The sequence below is a fragment of the Belonocnema kinseyi genome, chromosome 3 (genome assembly GCF_010883055.1).
Source record: "Belonocnema kinseyi isolate 2016_QV_RU_SX_M_011 chromosome 3, B_treatae_v1, whole genome shotgun sequence".
In the NCBI taxonomy this organism is placed as follows: Eukaryota; Metazoa; Arthropoda; class Insecta; order Hymenoptera; family Cynipidae; genus Belonocnema; species Belonocnema kinseyi.
The window spans coordinates 91,463,878-91,483,297 of NC_046659.1; the positions used below are offsets into that span (position 1 = coordinate 91,463,878).

The 19,420-nt window shown below is 32.0% G+C and overlaps 1 protein-coding gene across 1 annotated transcript in view; it reads right to left on the minus strand.

Annotated features, from left to right (window-relative positions):
- LOC117169935 (neuropeptide Y receptor type 6) overlaps positions 1–19,420 on the minus strand; it is a 102,561-nt gene that overhangs the window by 68,142 nt on the left and 14,999 nt on the right. The window contains exon 2 of the mRNA XM_033356445.1: positions 8,181–8,675. Within this exon, the coding sequence (XP_033212336.1) occupies positions 8,181–8,558 (378 nt within the window). The 5' untranslated portion in view covers positions 8,559–8,675. The remainder of the gene's footprint in view (positions 1–8,180; positions 8,676–19,420) is intronic.

The window sequence follows — 19,420 nt, forward strand, 5'->3', positions numbered from 1 at the left end:
AAAACCTTCACATTTGACCGAACTTGACGTGCTTTTTTCGGTCTTGGAGACTCAGGATGCTTCCACTGAGACGATTGGGCTTTAGTTTCGACGTCATAACCAAATACCCACGATTCATCCCCAGTTATAACCCTTTTGAGAGAATCAGGATCATTATTGACTCAATTCAACATCTCCTGAGCGATGGTCATGCGATGGATCTTTTGATCAAAATTAAGCAGTTTTGGAACAAATTTCGCTGACACACGTCTCATGCCCAAAACGTCCGAAAAGATAGCATGGCATGAGGCAACCGATATGCCAACATCTTCAGCAACTTCTCTTATGGTAATTCGGTGATTTTTCAACACCACTTCTTCCACTGCTTGAACGTTTTCATCTGTTGTTGACGTGCTGGGACGTCCAGGGCGAGGTTCGTCTTCGACATCCTCTCGGCCTTCTTGGAACAGCTTGTACCACTTACACACATTTTTCTTACTTAGAGTAGACTCACCGTATGCAACTGTCAACATTTCAAGAGTTTTAGAGCACTGAATTCCATTTTTCACAAAAAATTTAATGCAAACTCTTTGCTCCATTTTTTTCGAAAGAAGAAAATCGCCGAGCACACCAAACCCTTCTAACCTTTTACGCCTCTGCCAGAAAAACAACTCGAGCTATATAGTCAAAACTGTGAACATATCATCGTGACGAGTGTACCAACACAACAAAACAAAAAATTTAAAACTTGAATGTACGTAGCCCGCGAAAATTGAAAAGTCACCTTACTTTTTGAACACACCTCGTATAGCAATCGCTTTCAAACGAATAAGTTTGAATTTTTTCCAAGCCTAAATTTCGAAATTGGATTCAGTCACACCTCTGAATGAGTTGTAATATTTTTATTTTCAACATGAATGTATTAGTTAGGAATCACTCAATTGCTTTCCCCACTGCACCGAAGAGATCCACTTTTGGATACAAATTTGATGCCGCTGTGCCTGGTCCCGAAAGATATGGAGTTAAACGTACCTCCGCTCGTGTTCAAAGTTTAGTCCAGGCCTTAGTTTTGTCTCTCCCTCCCCCTCGCCCCTTCCCCTCGGAAAATAATGTGGCCATTGGCTAAACACGTATTACACGTATTTTTTTGCAGTTTTTCGCATTTCTAGTGAGTTCAGTTATCAATATGCCTGCATATTTATTTTAAATCAGTTACTTTCAACAAAAAATAGTAAGAAAATAGTTGAATCCTCAAGCACAAAGATGAATTTTCAATCAAAAAGATTTATTTTGTAACGAAAAAGGCGAATTTTTCTAACAAAATACTGGAATTTTTTTCCAACTAGTTGGATTTTCAACTAAATAATTTATTTTCCACTAAGATAGTTGAATTTTCAACTAACTATAATAATTTTCAACAAAAAAGTTCATTTTTAACGAAATAATTTAATTTTCCATGAAATTTTTGAGTTTTCACGCAAAAAAGGCGAATATTCTACACAAAAATTTTTATTTCTCCAGAAAAATAGTTTATAACTAAATTTATGAATTTTCAACTAAAATTATGAATGCTTCATTAAGAAGAAAAAAACGATTTTTTTACAAAACAGGTCAACTTTACACCAAGTAGTTGATTTTTTAACCAAAAAGGGTAAGTTGTCACCCAAACTTGTGGTAGTTGATATTTCAACCAAAAACGATTTGAACTTAAAACGAACAACAGTTAAATTTAACCAAAAATGATGAATTTTCTACAAAATAGTGCAGTTTTCGACCAGAAAAGATCAAATTTCTATTTAAAAATATCAATATTCAACCAAAAACGGAATAGTTAAATATTTACTTTAAAAAATTTAATCTAGACCAAGACTGATGACTAGCCAAATTGTTGCATTCTGAACAAAATAATAAAATATTCTACCAAATAGTACAATTTTTAGCAAAAACAGATGAATTCCTAAACAAAAGTAAAACAGTAGACTTGTCAATTTAAGAAAATGGTTACCAAAAAATAGTTGAATTTTTTAATTGGATTCTATTAATTCAGTTCGCATTTAAGCGAAAAAACGAGAAGAAGGGAAAGTTTTTTTTTGAACAAGCGAAAAGGGTGACACCCTTTCGGGGGAGGGGGCATCGTTTTGTACACTTGGTTAAAATTTGTCACCCTGGAAACGTACTAAGGCTCATGTCAAAGAATTTATCGCTCGGTTGACTGAATTCTCCGTTACATTCTTCTTACCATTCTCAAAGTAATATAAACAACTAAGAACTCTACTCTTATCTAGTTTGACTTTCTCGGTATACTTTTTCCTAGCAAACTGAATTCAATGTTAACGATTTTTCTTTAAATTATTAGTATTTTAAGTTTAAAAACAATACTTAAAAATCAGCAACCTTAAAATGCTAAATTTTAAAAATCAGATAAAGAGTTCTTAAAATTAGCCCGATGTTGCTTACCTAAGGCCAGAAAAATATGTATAATTTAAAGGTGGATCCATCTCGGGGTTTAAAAGAGTTACGTACTTGTTTTTACTGTTTCGCAATCAGGATTGCGAATACCGATAATTTATACGTACTACCTCACTGAAAACCTGATTTTCTCCTTTCCTGGTTTGGTTTGTAATTAACATTAATCCTCTCCCATACACAGTTGAATGAAATTATATTCCTGCAGAAGTACTTAACCTGGCCTTTGGGAAAACCAACGTGATATTGTTTTCCTGCTCGAAACTCAATTTATCGGATTACACAATATTTTAGACGAATGAAACGTTTGATTCTCTGTTAATTCTCTAACTTTCTCCATTCATTAGGGCTTGAATGAATCAAAAGAGGTGTATTAAGTCATTCAAATCAATGTAATTTTGATCCCCTTTTTGCTGCTCTTCTCCTGCAACTATTTCCGTCTCTGCGTCTTATAGAATCAAAACAATATAAATGAAGATTTTCCTTACATCCGCTATGATTCTCCATTTTTAAGAAATGTGATTCATAATTATGTTACGAATGATCAAATCCTTTTTATTATTTATATATAGTGGGTTAGTCAAGAGAAAAATGCAAATAAAATTTCGAGATTTTAGGAAAAAATACGAAATATTTCAAAACATCGATGTCTGGCGTGTGTTAAATTTTCCTTTGAAAAACATTTGTTTTGAAAAATCTTCATTTTCAAAATGCTCAATTTAAAATTTCAGGGTTTCGTAGCCCCGGGCAGAAACCCTAATAGCTTCGGTCGTGTGAGAGAAAATAATGTACACTGTAAAAAAAGATTTGTGTAAAATTACAAAGTATCGATAAATTACATATTGTATCGTTGTAAATATCATACACTTCACTGTGTGATTTTATAAAAGTGTGTAAAATTACATCCTCTAGCGATGTAAATAAAAGGACCCTCGAACAGCAGTGTAATTTTAAACACTCGATAAAAACAAAATTACAAATCCCCTCATACGAACTTCACATTCACAAGGGAAAATTCAGTCGCAGCGTGTAAAAATACCATGTGTCGGTAAAATCACCTTAAAATAACATTGTATCTTATGTGTTTTAGGTAGGTAGTAACGTGTCCGACTTGTGTTTCTTCAATCTTCATGAAATTAAACGAAGTTTGAGCTTCGAGTGTTCGAAACCTGTCGCCCGAAGAAATTTTATTTTAGTTTATTCTATCACATAATGAATTTTACATTTCCGTGTGTGAAATTATCGGCCGAATTGTAATATCAGAACAGATTCAATTGTGAAATTCATCGCTAGGGGGATTCTTACAACTTTTCGTAAAGTTAATCCAATACACGAGGATCCTTTTATTTACATCCACCAGAAATTTCAAATTCATTCGATTTTTTTTATAGTGTATGATTAGGTAAAAGAAGTGGGGTAAGAGAAGTGGGGGAAGAAAATTAGGGGCATTGAGGACCCCCGTGAAGTTTTTCCCCTAGGGGAATTTGCCCGTCTAGGGAAAAATCAAAATTTCTTGCCATCCCCCAGAAATAAAAATTTCTCAAATTTTCTTTTTGTATACGTTTGTGCGTCCTTTGTACTATGTGTGCATTTAATATTTTCGTTTTTAGCCTTTTGTTTATCCGGCTAGGTGAAAATCCAAATTTCCTGCCATCCACCCGAAACTCAAATTTCTCAAATGTTCTTTCTGCATATGTTTGTACCTCGTTTTCACTGTTTGTACATTTTATATTTTCGTTTTTACCCTTTTGGTTGCCCGGTTTCGGGGAAATAAAAATTTCGTGCCATCCACCGGAAACTCAAATCTCTCAAATTTTCTTTCTGCATACGTTTATAAGTCGTTTTTCCAATTCGTAGATTTCATATTTTCGTTTGTACCCTCTTGGTTGCCCGGATAGGGGAAAATCAAAATTTCGTGCTGCCCCCCCCCCCCCCCCCCCCCCCCCCCCCCCCGAGATAAAAATTTCTCAAATTTTGTTTTTGCATATGTTTGTGCTTCGCTTGTACAAACAAACGAAATATTAGCGAGAATATTAAATGTAAAAACAGTACAAACGTATGAAAAAAGAAAATTTGAGAAGTGTTAATTTCGGAGGGATGGCACGAAATTGTTATTTTCTCCTAGTCGGGCAACCAAGTGGGTACAGACTAAAATATTAAATTATAAACAGTATAATGACGTACAAACGTATGCAACAAAAATGTAGAAAAACTTTATTTTCGGCGGGTTGGCACGAAATTTTGATTTTTTTATAGCCGGACAACCAAGAGGGTACATGTGAAAATATTAAATTTACAAACAGTACAAACGACGTACAAACGTATGCAAAAAGAAAATTTAAGAAACTTTATTTTCGGGGGGATGGCATGAAATTTGGATTTTCCCATAGCCGGGAACCAAGAGGGTACAGAGGAAAATATTAAATTTACAAACAGTACAAAAGTATGCAAAAAGAAAATTTGAGAAATTTTAATTTCGGAGGGATGCGGGATGTTAGCCCCCCACCCCCCATTAAGTTTCGCCCCTAATTTCGTAAACAGGAGGGTACACACAAAAATATTGGATGCACAAACAGTAAAAACGGCGTACAAAGGGGAAGTTGGTGAAGTGAGGAGACATGAACGGAGGTGAATTAGGGGAAATGAGGAGGATTCAAGAAAATGATGAGGATAAGGGGAAGTGAGCGTCAGTGAGATTGAGAAGAGGGAGTGAGAGGGAACTAGAAGAAGTGAGCGGTAATGCAGGGAGGAAAATTATAAGGAATTGGGGAGGAGAAGTAAGAAATCTAAATGAAAATGAGAGGAAATAGGGGAAATGATTAGAAACAAGGGCTTGTAGGAGATGATATGTTAGTGCTCGAGAAGGGAAGTAGGGCAAGCAGAGTTTGATCTGGGGAAGCGAGAAAAGGGAGAAGTAAAGGAGAAAGTAGTAAGAGAAGATGCGGCGAATATGTTCTTATTTGTTGGATTTGGAGGACATTTATAGTGAAATATGGCTAAAGATTTAATTCGGAGACGACACCCGAAAGATAAACCTATTCCATAGTCGAAAATAAAAAAACATCCTTTACCTGCAAAAGTTGACTTCTTGAAATTCAAATATTAAAAAAATGCCTTTTTCCAGAAAAAATTAAGAAAGTCGTAAATATTATATTTCAGTTTAGATTGTAGAATGCATGTTGTTTAAAAAAATTTTGGAAATAAAAAATAATGTGTAAATAAGTAGTGTATTAGGACCCTAAAAACTATCATTAATTTAGAGCTGATTTTCATATGGCTGGGTTTTGGATGTAAGCAAACTGCAGATTTGAAAAATTCTTATCTTCACAATATTCTTAATTTCATGAATATTTTTTTTTTAATTTATGTTTTTTTTCAACTATAATTTTATTTCAGCTAACGAAAAAAAATGTTTTGAATATCTGAGAGTTTTTTGATCATAAAAATACAGTTGAAGATCAATATTAAAGCCTTAACATTTTTTGTAATACATTTTTATGAATAGATTGTGCTGATGTGATCAGAAGATCTTTGAAAGCGAGATGAAAAAAGGTTTTAAATACAAAAACGAGTATATAGTATGTTGGAAAATTGTTAAGAAGGGGTGCTATTGCTACTCATATCTTGCATGCAAGGTATGAGATAACCATATGGTTAATCTTACGGAAAGATAACATGTTCTCATCATATTTCAAAACAATTTTGACCTAAATTCTATTTTCTCGACCAACCATCTTTAATTTTAATTTTTTTATTTTATATTCAGAATGTATGCCTCAAAAAACCTCCATAGAATGAATTTTATTTATTACAAAAATGTACTAATCAATTAGTAGACGGGCCACTGTTTGTACCTTGCCAATTGAATTAGTAAAAAAAAATAACTAATTTTCATTAGTCATTTCTGAGAACTACCAATTCATCAGTGAATTTCACAACATAACCACTGTCAAGTCGTTGACGCAGAAAAAGAGAAGATTATTTTGTTACTCAAACAGACTTTGCGGAATAGGCGAGCTAGGGAATTTCAAAGCAGACACTGGCTATCATGGAAATTCACGAAAAGTACCCCGGACTTTTCGATTAAAACGGAGAAATAGTGAATTTATAATGAATATATATGAAAAACTCGCTTCAGTTTTTTATATTGCAACAGGAATTGAATATCATCGTGCAATTTAAAAGAACGATTTAAAGTGATGTCTTAGAAATAAACACTTGCGTTACGGACATGCACGTCCCTCCGAAAGCGTCTCATTTTTGACTAATCAATTAGTAAATTTTGACTAACGAACTAGTAGATTTTTGACTAAAGAATTAGTAGTTTCGCCACGGTCTACTAAGGCGACCGGTGGCGTGCCACGTCTAGCGTTTGACTAATTGAATTGGTTAGACGAAAGTAACCAATCCAATTAGTTATTTTTGCTCACTTATCAGTTACGAAGTTCTTGCTTCTGCAATTAGTTAAATTTGACTGCTAATTAGTTAAAATTTAAATAATTCAGATTTAGCCAGTGAACTTAAGAGAACCGCAACAACGTCTATGGCTTACTATCTCTGTTTATTAAATGCATATAGGAAATTTAAAATCATAAACCTAAAAAAGTCAAATTTTGTGAGAACATTGCACGAAAAGGCTTAAAAAGAAGTATGCTTCCAAAAATGAGTTTTTAGAAAAAACATGTTGTTAACAAATTTTACTTTTTTAAGTTTACTCGCTAAATGCAAATTAGTTAAATTAAACTAATTAGTAGTCAAATTTTACTGATTGTAGAAGCAAGAACTGAGTAACTGATAATTGGTGAAAAATAACTAATTGAATTGGTTAATTTCGACTAACCAATTCAATTAGTTCGTTAGTCGAAATTTACTAATTGATTAGTAAAAAATGAGACGCTTTCGGAGAGATCCACATATTCGTAACGCAAATTTTTATTTCTAAGACAATACTTTGAATCGTTTTTTGAATTGCACGATGAGATTTATTTTTAATACTTGGCACTTATCGCAGCGAAGAAAAGAACTATTAATCAAATAATAAAAGTACAAACTGGAGACTCGTTTTTAAAAGCAAAAATCCCCTATTTTCCCTAAAATTGAGCTGGTGAACCACTGTAATCCCTGTTGCAATATAAAAAGCTGAAGCGAGTTTGTCATATATTTATATTATAAACTCACTATTTCTCCGTTTTAATCGAAAAGTCCGAGGTACTTCTCATGAATTTCAGCAATAGCTAGTGTCTTCTTTAAAATCCACTCTCTCGCATTTTCTTGAAAGTTTGTTTGAGTAACAAAATAATCTTCTCTTTTTTTATTTCAACGACTTGAAAGTGGTTATGTTTAGAAATTCACTAATGGATTGGTAGTTCTCAGAAATGAATAATAAAAATAAGTCACCTTTTTGACTAATTCAATTGGAAAGGTACAAACTAATTCATTAGTCAAAACCTTGAAAGTAACTAATTTTCCAGTAGAAACTGAGTGTACTGATTGAATTAGTTAAATGTTAACTATTTCAGATTTAGCGAGTATGTTTTTAAAGTTGCTTATCATTAATAGTATTTCCACTTTAATGATCGTGGTGTTTTTTTGCTTGTCGGAAATGGGCTACTGGGAAAAAGATGGGTGGAATGAAGCAATTTCGCCCGAACTATTTGAAAAATAATTGGTACCACTAGTTCTTTCGGCAACCTTGTAATATCCAATATTGCAAATATGAAATGTTTTTGACCTACCTGTAATATAGGAAGGAAAAAGCAGAGAAACTTTCCGAAGATCCAGTTGTCGATCAGCATCACAGCCAAAGAAATAGGAAGTACAAAAATGCATTTGATTACATCGGATATTATCATGTTGATAAGAAACGCGTTCGTAGGATCTCTATATAATTTAAATTTTAAGATATGGTAGAACATGGAGAAGTTTATGATTATGCCGCAAATTATGAGCAGAGAATAGACGAAGATCAGTAACGGATAAATGTTATAAAAAACTGGCCTTAAGAGCGGTTTTGAAAAATCCTCTGTTTCATTTCCAGGTTCTTTAAATCGATTGATCAGTTTAAAGATGAACTGGTTTCTCCAAGCGTAAGTTGCATCCTCTTCTTCCGACATTTTTTGTTGATAGTTTTTCCAGCTTTTCAGATTATTTTGGTAACTGTTATTGATGGTCGATCCGCGTTTTCATATGACATATTGCTTTTTTCTGTCTTCCATTTAACTTCTCACCACCTGCGGAATTAGAAAAAACCAGCATTTCAGATTAATTATTTTTCCAATAGTGGCATGGTCTTGTAACGTTCTTTAAAAAAATAACAAGAAAATTAATTATTGATATTATATCTTTTAATGCTAATTTTATAACATACATTAATATATTAACTCTATTGACTGGCTACAAAAAGTGAAACCAAAATAAATATAAACAAAACCAAACAGTTAGTTTAAGGATGAAAATCCGCAACTTCGAGATCATCATGATATTAGAAAAAAAGTTGTAAGCACGTTCTTGTGAAATACAAAAAAAAAGGATGAAAAGATTACTTATTTAGTAATAATTTCATAATACTGCATATATGGTCTCACTTTATTAACAGCAAAATTTTCAGAAATAACATATACTAATTTCAGTAAGAATGAACAATAAATACCCTTTTACTACCATAAAATCATAATTATGCACTAAAATATTTTCACAAATACTTCAATAAATTTAGAAAAATATAATTATTCAAGTATTCATTGACACCATAAAATAATGGCTAGGTTTGGCAATTGAACGGAAGTTGGAAATTTTACTTCAAAAATTAGAAAGGCACCATTAATATAATTTAAAATATTATAATATTATTTTAAAGATCAGCATCCTCCTTAAGGGTTCTTGCCAAACAGCTAAGTATTTCCGACCAAGTATTTAACCATTTTTATTGCTTAAAACCAAAACAAATATACCCAAAATTTTAGAATTAAAAGCGTTCATAGATGAATATTTTCTTTAATTTTCCAATTGAAACGTTAAAGTAAATTATTCATTTATTGTCACTTTAATTCAGAGTTATATTATGTCTGCAATTTCTCTAAATGACAACCTCCATGATTATGGATTATTCATATCTATCACAGTACAATTTATATTTTAAAAATTATCTTCGATTCGCTTAAATATTAAAATGCAACATTTGAATTACAAAATTAGATTAAATTTTACGTAAAGTATGTAATTTATTAAAAACATGCGATTCTTGAACTCTGTAACATCATAGCACGCTGCATACTTCAAAAAAACAAAATTATTCTTTGAATATTCAACTTTGTTCAGCCATACCTTCTGCGAGTACATCAATTTTTTATTAAATGCCGAACGTACCCTAATTTTTTTAAATGTTTTAGTTGCGATTGCGTCAGTATCCCTCTACTCAACAATAAGAACAGAACTCTAATACTGTAACATAATTTTGTTCTTTTTAAAAATACATTTGTAAATCATCCTGGGGTTGGCGTTGACCCCACTGTACTATTCGAGGGTTGTATACTTCTCTACTGTGTATTAATCAGTCTCACAAATTATGAAATATTATTATTTTTTAAATATTAAGCTAATTATTAATTATTATTATGAAATAAGAATTATTTTTATTATTATCATGACATTATTAAGCCAAACCCCTTTCAAGGTAAGCGTGATTCACTCGGTTCTAGCAGGTATCAGGGTGTTTATATAAGTTTTAAACTTAATCTTCATTTGCTGTAATATTTGGTTTGAAGATAGCCTGTTGTAATGAAGAGTTTCAATTATTTGATGACAAATAAAATAATTTAGGATCATCTAAAAAATTGCAATGATAAAAACCTTATTATGCGATTATTTTTTCCTTCCTTATTGTTAATTTAATAACTTATTGTTTCGACTCTCCATTAAAAAGCTTTTTTATATTCTTGTATAATCGATTTTTCTGTGAATAAAAAGTATAATATTTTTAATTTAACTTAAAGGCAAGCCAAGCTATTAAAATAATAATGTTTAAAAAAACTAATTACATTGCTTTGGTGATTCATTCTACAATAGATCTTATATAAATTTTACTCAATGTTATTGAAAATTAAGGATGCTATAATAGTCACATGAATTGGCAGTGTAGTGTTTTTATCCGAATTTATTAAAATATATTTATGAATAAAAAATCAATTGAATCGTGTATGGATGTATATAAGTATATCTCTGGTACCTTGCACTTGTCACTACAAAGAACGACGACCAAATTTTTGCAGGTACAAAACTAAATATTTTATCATATTAGCTATGGGTGCTGTTTAATGATATTCTGTAAAAAAAAGCTAACCTGTAGCCTAACTAATGTAATTATTTGGATTTTTTATTAGGAATTTAATAATTTTATTAATAAGTTGTGATTTTTAATCATTTTCAATACGGTCGAAGCTATAAAATTTGATGTAAAAGTTATTTAATATGTGTTTGTTCTGTAAGCAAAACTACAGAAGGCTGGATACGAACCACGAGAAGGAATTTGTAAATTTTTTCAAAACTTTAAATGATATTTTAAGCAGTATTATGACTATAACCTTTGTTTTAAAATTTTATATGCAGTCGATTTATTTTTTCGATCTGTAACTACTCCCTTGAGAAGCCAATAGGCACAATAGTTTAACTTGATTCGTCCCACTTATAATTACTCACAAATTTTAAATTTCAATAGTTTTTTTAAAGAGTGCTAGTTTGCTTCTTCAAATAAAATATGTAAATATAACCATAGCGGTGAAAATTCCAAAATCTGGTTACACAATTTTAACGCCTAGAGCTTTATTTGAATAGAACGAAATACAGATTTTCTTAAATGCACGTGATACTGGATTAATTATCTTGAAATTATAATTTTTTTTTATTTAAACCTTATATCACCATAAAGTTGAAGCATAAAAGGTAGAAGAAAATGTGGGTAGGGACAGGCGGAATTCATTAAACATTGAATATTCAAACAGCAATCACTTTTGATCTTGAGTAGAAACTTGTGTTTAGTTGAACTTTTTTAAAGATTACTTTACACTATGATATATACCTCGAATTAGAAAGTTCTTTAGTATTTTCTATAATTACTTCGATATCTTTGAGTGACATAATAGTGAAAGTTTCTAGTGATATGCCCATAAGAAATTAAGAAAGGCACATTTCCTGTCAATTCATGAAAAATATAGTAAAAAGTACCAATATAATGAAAGGTCTGTAGTAAAAAAAAAACGTCTTTCGAAATAGAGCAGTTTGTGAAACTCGGTGTTTTCATATCAAATATCATTAATAAAGTACGTTATTAAACTAACAAGCCTTCATTCATAAAATCAAATATTCTCACCCTCTGAGAGTACTTTTATTATATTTACTCTACTTTCCCTATTCGACTCGACTTAACATTTCATTCCTGCAAAACTAAATATTTTCTTTGATCCAAAAATCAGATTTGAACTTTTGCAGTAAATATATTTTCCGATAAACATTATCAAGAGTAAAGGCGTCTGAGTTAGGACTTCCGGTGCGGTGTGACAATGGAAGGACGCGTCCTTCTGGCAGTATAACTTTTTGATAGAATAAGATGGATTGTGGAGTAGAAGAATATAGAAGAGTGTATTTCTATTGTTAAAAAGACAAGGTGGAAGTGAAGGGATAAAGGTGGAGGTAGTTTCTGTTAAGAAAAATGGTGGGTGAAGAGAGTGACACGTGCACGTTTTGAGCAAAATATTGATGAGTGGAATTTTGCCGAAGGAGACAGAGAAAACGAAGGCGTTTGACGTGCGTCTTTGTGGGAATTACACTTCCGTCCAAAGTAAAAAGATACATAAGCAACATTGTCATGGGTCGAGTTCTCCATTTTTAGGTATAAGAGAATAAAAAGAACAAAGAAGGATAAAGAGACGCAAAAAGGCGTAGGAGTTTGGCGCATGTCTTTCGCTCTGAAATAATTAGTATAAAAATATGCTGAAGAGAGGTGGAAGGCATAGTCAGCGGGATCGAGATTTCTCCTGCACACTAATTACCTTCCTTTTACTTATTTAACTTCATTAGTATACCATTAAGTGAACATTTTTTCGGGACAAGCATGACTCCCTCCTCCTCTCTAAATATGAATCAGTGCAAAATTCATTGATTGAGAAAGTAGTTAGACATTTCACTGATTAATCAGTGATTTCGGTCTTATTCACTAATCAGTTCGGTAACACCAGAGTAAATCATGTGAAGCATAACTTCTACATTTTTAAGTTAAGCGTTGTTGTTACTCTTTTACTTAAGTAGCAAGAAGAATTCCTTAATAAAATACATTTTTTCATTTTCGGACTGTAAGTCTTCTGAATTAACTGCGGTATAAATATACTCTAACTCATATAGGAAATACTTAACTGGTTCATACATGACAGTTCAATCTTGAAATTAAAGTAATATGTGAGGTTGTTTGTCATTCAAAAGTATCGGAACTTATCACCTTTTCAATATATGATCATATTGATGGCTTTTAAGTTTTTACTATGATTCTTTGATTTAATGTACTAAAATATTATTTTATTATGATTGCTTAATCGAAATGGTGCGGTGCTGCCAACCCTCAAAAGTGGTTATTTCACTGAATCAATAAGTAACCTATCACTGATTGTCAGTAACCCATGTCTAGCTATTTGAATCAGTGAAATTTCACTGACAATCAGTGACGTTTCAATTATTCAGATTTAGAGAGTCGAGCCTAGAGTGGATCAGGGAGTTCGTATGAGAAAAAATGAGAAAAAGAAGTGTGCAAAGCAGTATAAAGGGGAGAGGGCGTTATCGTTTTTAGATTAATACAGAATTCCCGTAGAACTTTTTTAAGTAACGTGATTGTTCCACAATGCAGCTCAAACATAAATTGCTGATCAGGCCAGCTAGTAATCGTCATAGGAGAAGAGTTTCACAAAGTCACTGTGTTTTATAGATCACACAGAAATATAAAGTAATAATCACATAGCAAGATCCATACACTTTATCCTAATTATTTTCCTTCCCCTCCTTTCCGATCCACACATTTTCTCACGCAAGCTCTTGTGTTTCTATGATTTTCATATCCGTTTGCCTAACCAAGACAACAAGCCTATTAAAAAATAACCCTCAATTCGTTTTGAAGTCAGAGTACAATATGAATGACGTAATTAAATTCGTAAATTATAGATAATAATATAAAAATAATTATATTGATCTATTTTTAACTAATTTTGAGTTCGTACAAGTATTCTTAAAGAATCTCTAATGAGCTTCTAAGTATTTTGAAATGGAACATTTTACGACCGCTCGAAGTGATTTATAAATAAACTCAAATGAATAAATCACGAACTCTCGGCGAATCCTTTTCAAACTAACTTTAATGACAAACAAATGCAGAAAAAATTAACTTCAATTTCTTTCAGTATTTAATCAAGTATTCCAAAATTATTGAAATGGTACTTTGTAACAGTATTATCAACACAGTAAACCCCAGGAATAAATTTTATCTATCAAAAAGATAAAAACGTTGCATCACATTTATCTAACGAAATATAAAATTTATCTGAAAAAAGATAAAGTTCATCTGACGTAAATATTTTTTTGACATAGGTTATATGTCAGACAAAAGTAAGGGACTGAAGATGTATGAGTAAGAACTCTCAGCCAACTTCAGTCCCTTACTTTTGTTGAATAAATCTTCAGTTTTCTATCGACTCTGATGTAGACTTCAAAAATTGTAAACAAACACTATTTGGTGTAAACTAACCAAAGTGCAGACTGTGTATTCACTAAGTGTAGGTGAGTGATTTTTGGGTATAAAATTAGTGAAATAAAGTAAGAATATTTAAAATTGAATACCGCGAAAATTTTGAAATTTATGAAGGACATTTTTTCTGTTGAAATTGATGCAGCCTTCTGACATATAACCTATGTCAAAAAAACATTTACGTCAGATAAACTTTATCTTTTTTTCAGATTAATTTTATCTTTCGTTAGATAAACGTGATGCAACGTTTTTATGTTTTTGAAAGATAAAATTTATTCCTGGGGTTTACTGTGAAATTATTCCTTTTTCGATCTTTTGACGGCGGTGTTATATCCATTCTATTTAATTTTGCAGTACTTGCGCCAACGAAATATTGAAAACAAGGCGTAGACAACTTTTATCTCTCACGTTGATTAGAAGTCCTTTACATCCGGCCGATTTTCGTGCAAAAACTTTACTTTGCTTTAATTCTTTATTTTTTGTAATGGATGCTTTGACATCACATTTGCAAAGTGGAAAAACTATATGAAATTAATATTTTCGCATTTTCATTAAAAATGAAATTTATTATCAAAAAATTTTGTTTCACTGAATTGTTTTTTAAAAATGAAACCCGAGTGTCAAGTAAATAAACAAGCAAGAGTATTAAATTTTAAGTCTTACAGGTATTTATGAAAGTACTTTGGTGTTTTTTTGGGTGGCATTCCGAGGAACGCTCGTTCAAATCTAACCGATCGGACTTTTTTTTATATTCACAAGAAATCGAATCATTGCTCAAAGATTTTAAGTAATTTGGGAGAATTTTAAAGGAATTTCAGTAGAATTTAAATGATTTTTAAGATTTTGAAGTAATTTAAAAATATAAATAATATTCTCGAATTCTTTAAAGTCTGTTAAATCTCTTGAAATCTTTGGAAATTGGTCGAAATCCTTTAAAATCGATAAAATTTCTTAAAATACATATTGATTTCTCTAAAATCTTTTAAAATATCTTGAAATATTTTTGAATTAATTTTAAATCTTGTTTAATCACATAACATATTCAATAATAATTTGTAATATATCTAAAATCTTAGTACATATATTATTATAAGTCTAGCAACATTTTTTACAGAATGGGTCACAACAGTTGGCAGACGGCCCTGCACAGCTGTAGGTTATTTTTCAGATTTTTGTTTTCATACTTCAAGTTAGATTAGCTGCGAGGCTTTATACGTCAGAAAAGCGAAACATATAGGGTTCGAACCCGCGGCAAATAAAAATTTGCATAGCGTGCGATTATAAATAGTGTAGTGATTGTGCAATAGCAAATAATTGTGTACTTGAACATGTGAACAAATTAATGCAAAACTCCAGTCGGGGGCTGGCTGGGCTCTGATCGGACAAATCTTATGATCGAATGCTCAGACGGTAGCTGGCCAGACGCTGATTGGCAATAATAAAATTGTTAAACTTTCTTCATAACTTAATTACTTTATCTGATTTCATTAAAAAATGGATGCGTGTACCCGCATAGATGTTCCACGTGTGGAAATATATTGAGTGAATATTTTTTTGACACCACAAACTTTAAGGTTTCATGAGTTTAGACTTACATTTACGTTTTATAGCAATCTTAAATGTTGCAAAATAGTACAAAATACCTAAAAACCAAACCTTACACGAAAGTTAAGAAAATTTTATTATTAAGAAATTTTCAACATTCACGATTCAATTTCTGAGATCCTTAATTAAAAATTTTAAATGTTCATAAAAAATTACATTTCCTGTCATTGTAAAAAGTTGTAAAATAGTCTAAAACGAAGAAAAAAAAACAAAATAGCACGCGACTATTAATATTTAAACCCAAAATACTCGCAATAATTTAATATTTATTTTTTAAATGCCTTTTTTGTCTTTCAACGACTACGTGAAAATAGTTAATGTTGACTGATGCTCTTTATACAATTGATACCCGAATCATTTTAATCTTGTAAAGCACCAATTGATCTTGTTCGGGCCACGGTCGGGCTCCCAGGCCAGCTACCGGCCATGCTCCATGGCCGGACGCTGGCCAGCGCAGCGTGACGATGCTGGTCGGATTCCGACCAGAAACCCCGGCAACAGCCCGACTTAAAATTCTTGATGTGTTCGCCCGAATTCTTTTTCAATTCCTCCCAAATTAATTTCCGCGGTCATACTACGATTATAACATGAATTGAGAAAGAATTCTGTATGAACAAAAACTGAATTTTTCTACTACGAATTCGTGTTCGTAAATTTGAATTCGTTTTTCATTAGTAAAGAATTCGGTTTGCCGTCTGGGTTAGATGCTCATTTACACGTTCCCATCATTCGTTCTTCGGTCAACAACTTGGTACGCTACCAAATCCTTGACCTAAAGACTTGCTTCATCAGTCTTCCTCCTTTCATTCTTTCAACATGCCTGAATCATACCAGGAAATGTCGATTAGCGTTTTAAAGCACACATTTCGCAGGAATTGCATGCCCACCGCCATAAATTTACCCTAACCTTTACTTGGGAAGTCTAGGCCTCGCTACCATATAGTATAATAATGGGTGCAAGTACAGAATTATATATTGCAATTTTAGCTTTACAATGAAACCCTTCTACTGCGCCGGTTTTGGGACTGACGTTGAGTGGCAACATACCCGTTGAGAGCCCGCCACGGATTTAAACATTTTTGTTTGTTTACGCCTGAGTAACCACTTCACATCCCGCACAGCACCTTTACTTCTATACTCGGGGCGGTGTGGATTCTCGGAAGGCCTATATCGGGGAGCGATATTGAAGGGTTTCACTGTATTTGTTTTTTTAACTTATGGTAATGGCTCCTATCGATCGATAAACTTTCTAACCTCATTTATACGCCTGACTATTTCTCCATCAATCTTTCCATACGTAATAAATAAACTTTCAAGATGCTTGTAATTATCAACTTATTCAATCCTCTCATCGTCTAAGACAATAAAGCATACTGTTTTCTCACTCTTCACCCAGAAAAAAGTTTTGTTGAATCAAAGAAACTTTCTTTGATTCAAGGAAATTCTAGTATTGATATATGGCCAAAGAATTAATTGTTGGATTTCAAGAAATTTTGTTGTTAATTTTTTTTTATTCGATTCCAAGAAATTTCGATCATTTAAATGCAAAATTTCTTTAAATTAAAGAAATATTTCGTTTCTTCAGATTGAATATTTCTTTGAATTGAAGAAATATTTGATTGCTTTAAATAAAAAATTTCTTTACACCAAAGAAATAAACTTTTTTTCATATTTACATTTCTTTAAATGAAATAACTGTTTTGGTTGCAAAAAGGGAACTGGTTAAATTAAAATAAATATACATTTCCTTTGAATCCAATAATGAATTATAAATAAATTAGCTCTCTCATAAAGCAAATAATTCCATACTCAATTTACAACTGTAATATTTTTTCAATAACTGGCTTCGGTAACTCGAGTTTCAAGAAAATTGCATGATCTATTTGTTCAGCTGAGAAAAAAATTTATTTTAATATTTTTTGTATGTAAATAAATTTTACTCTTTCATAATTTACAATTCTTCACGGCAATTTAAGGTAAAAAAATAAATTTTTACGAAATTGTGCATAGAAGTAACAAAAATTCACATAAAAGCTAGGTTAGGTTGCTGTATAAAAGTATATATTTACACGATTTACACAGTGGAAACCTGCTACGCTTTCTGCAAATCACTACGATGCAAGGATGTCGCGCACTTCTTCATCATAAATTTTAGCGATTTAAAATGATTACCGAAAGACGCGGTAACGTGAAATAATCAAAGTGATTTGTTCTGCGCAATTCCGTGGCGCATTGGTAATGTGGATTAAGAAAACTTTTCTTTGATTCAAAGAAATAATTAGCTTATTTCAAATAGCTGACTCTAAAGAAATTATTTCTTTCATTATTCCTATAATAACTTTTTTGAATCAAAAGAATTTTGTTTCAAATCAAACGAATCATTTAAACAAATAATTTCTTTAAATTAAGCAAACTTCGTGACGTCATTTATTAAAATTGAATAAATTTTCTTGTGATATAAAAATATTTTTATGTTGAATCAAAAGAACCCAGTCAAAAAAATGTTATTTTTAAATTTAATAAGAAATCTTCCTTATTTCACACCTCGTATAATATCAATACAATCCTTCAGTTGTCCATTTGCCCTTACACACGCTTTGTTACCTGCACACATTGTTCTTATTGCTTGTAGGAGTCATCTATTGACTCCGTACTTGTTCAGGACTTCCCAAAGCTTACTTCTATCTACTTTATTAAACGCTTTTTCTAGGCCAACAAATGCACAGAAAATTTGTTTGTTTACTCTCTAGCTTTTGTCGTGACCTGTCTTAAGTTAAATATCTGATCTGCACAGTAATATGGTACCTCTGTAATTATTGCAGTTGCATTTATCACCCTTTTTTGTGTATATATATATATATATATATATATATATATATTGGAAAAATGATTGCATTTTTCCAATCATCTAGAACTTCCCCTATCTCGGCACATAATTCATCAACTCGCTCAGTCTTTGAGGTATGTATTTGCCACTACTTTTTAGCCTTTTAGCGTTCATACCATCTGCATCATCAACTTTATGATTGTTTAAGTTCTTAATTATATTGGAAGGCAAATTTTTCAAAAACCTCCACCAATCCTTTTACGTCATTGAAAAATACTTAAGTTTCTACACTATTTGCAGTTTCGTTATTTTTAGTGCTAATAGCATCACACGCTTTCATATTTAAATAAATCAAGAGAATGATTCCCATGCCTTATTTTTTTATCTGTTTGAACTAATGTTCTGACATTTATAGCCACGCGAAAAGCTGCTGTAATACCATGCACTTTATTTGTGGAAACCCATAACTTGTTCCAATTCCCGTGCAGTAATTTTGATCTGGCCCCGATCGGGGCCGGACCAGTCCAGATCGAGTCCCGATCGGGAATTCTGGTCCGGGCCAGATCGCGGATGAAACACACGCCCAGATCAGGGCCAGCTTGGGAGACCCGATCAGTACCCCATCGGTGCCCGATCGGTACACGATCAGTCTCATTATAATTCATTCGTGAATTTCACGAATGGACATTTAATATAAGTAAACTCGAAACTATCGAATGGTCCTCTCCTTTCGAAGGCCACCTTAATATTTTGAATTTACAATT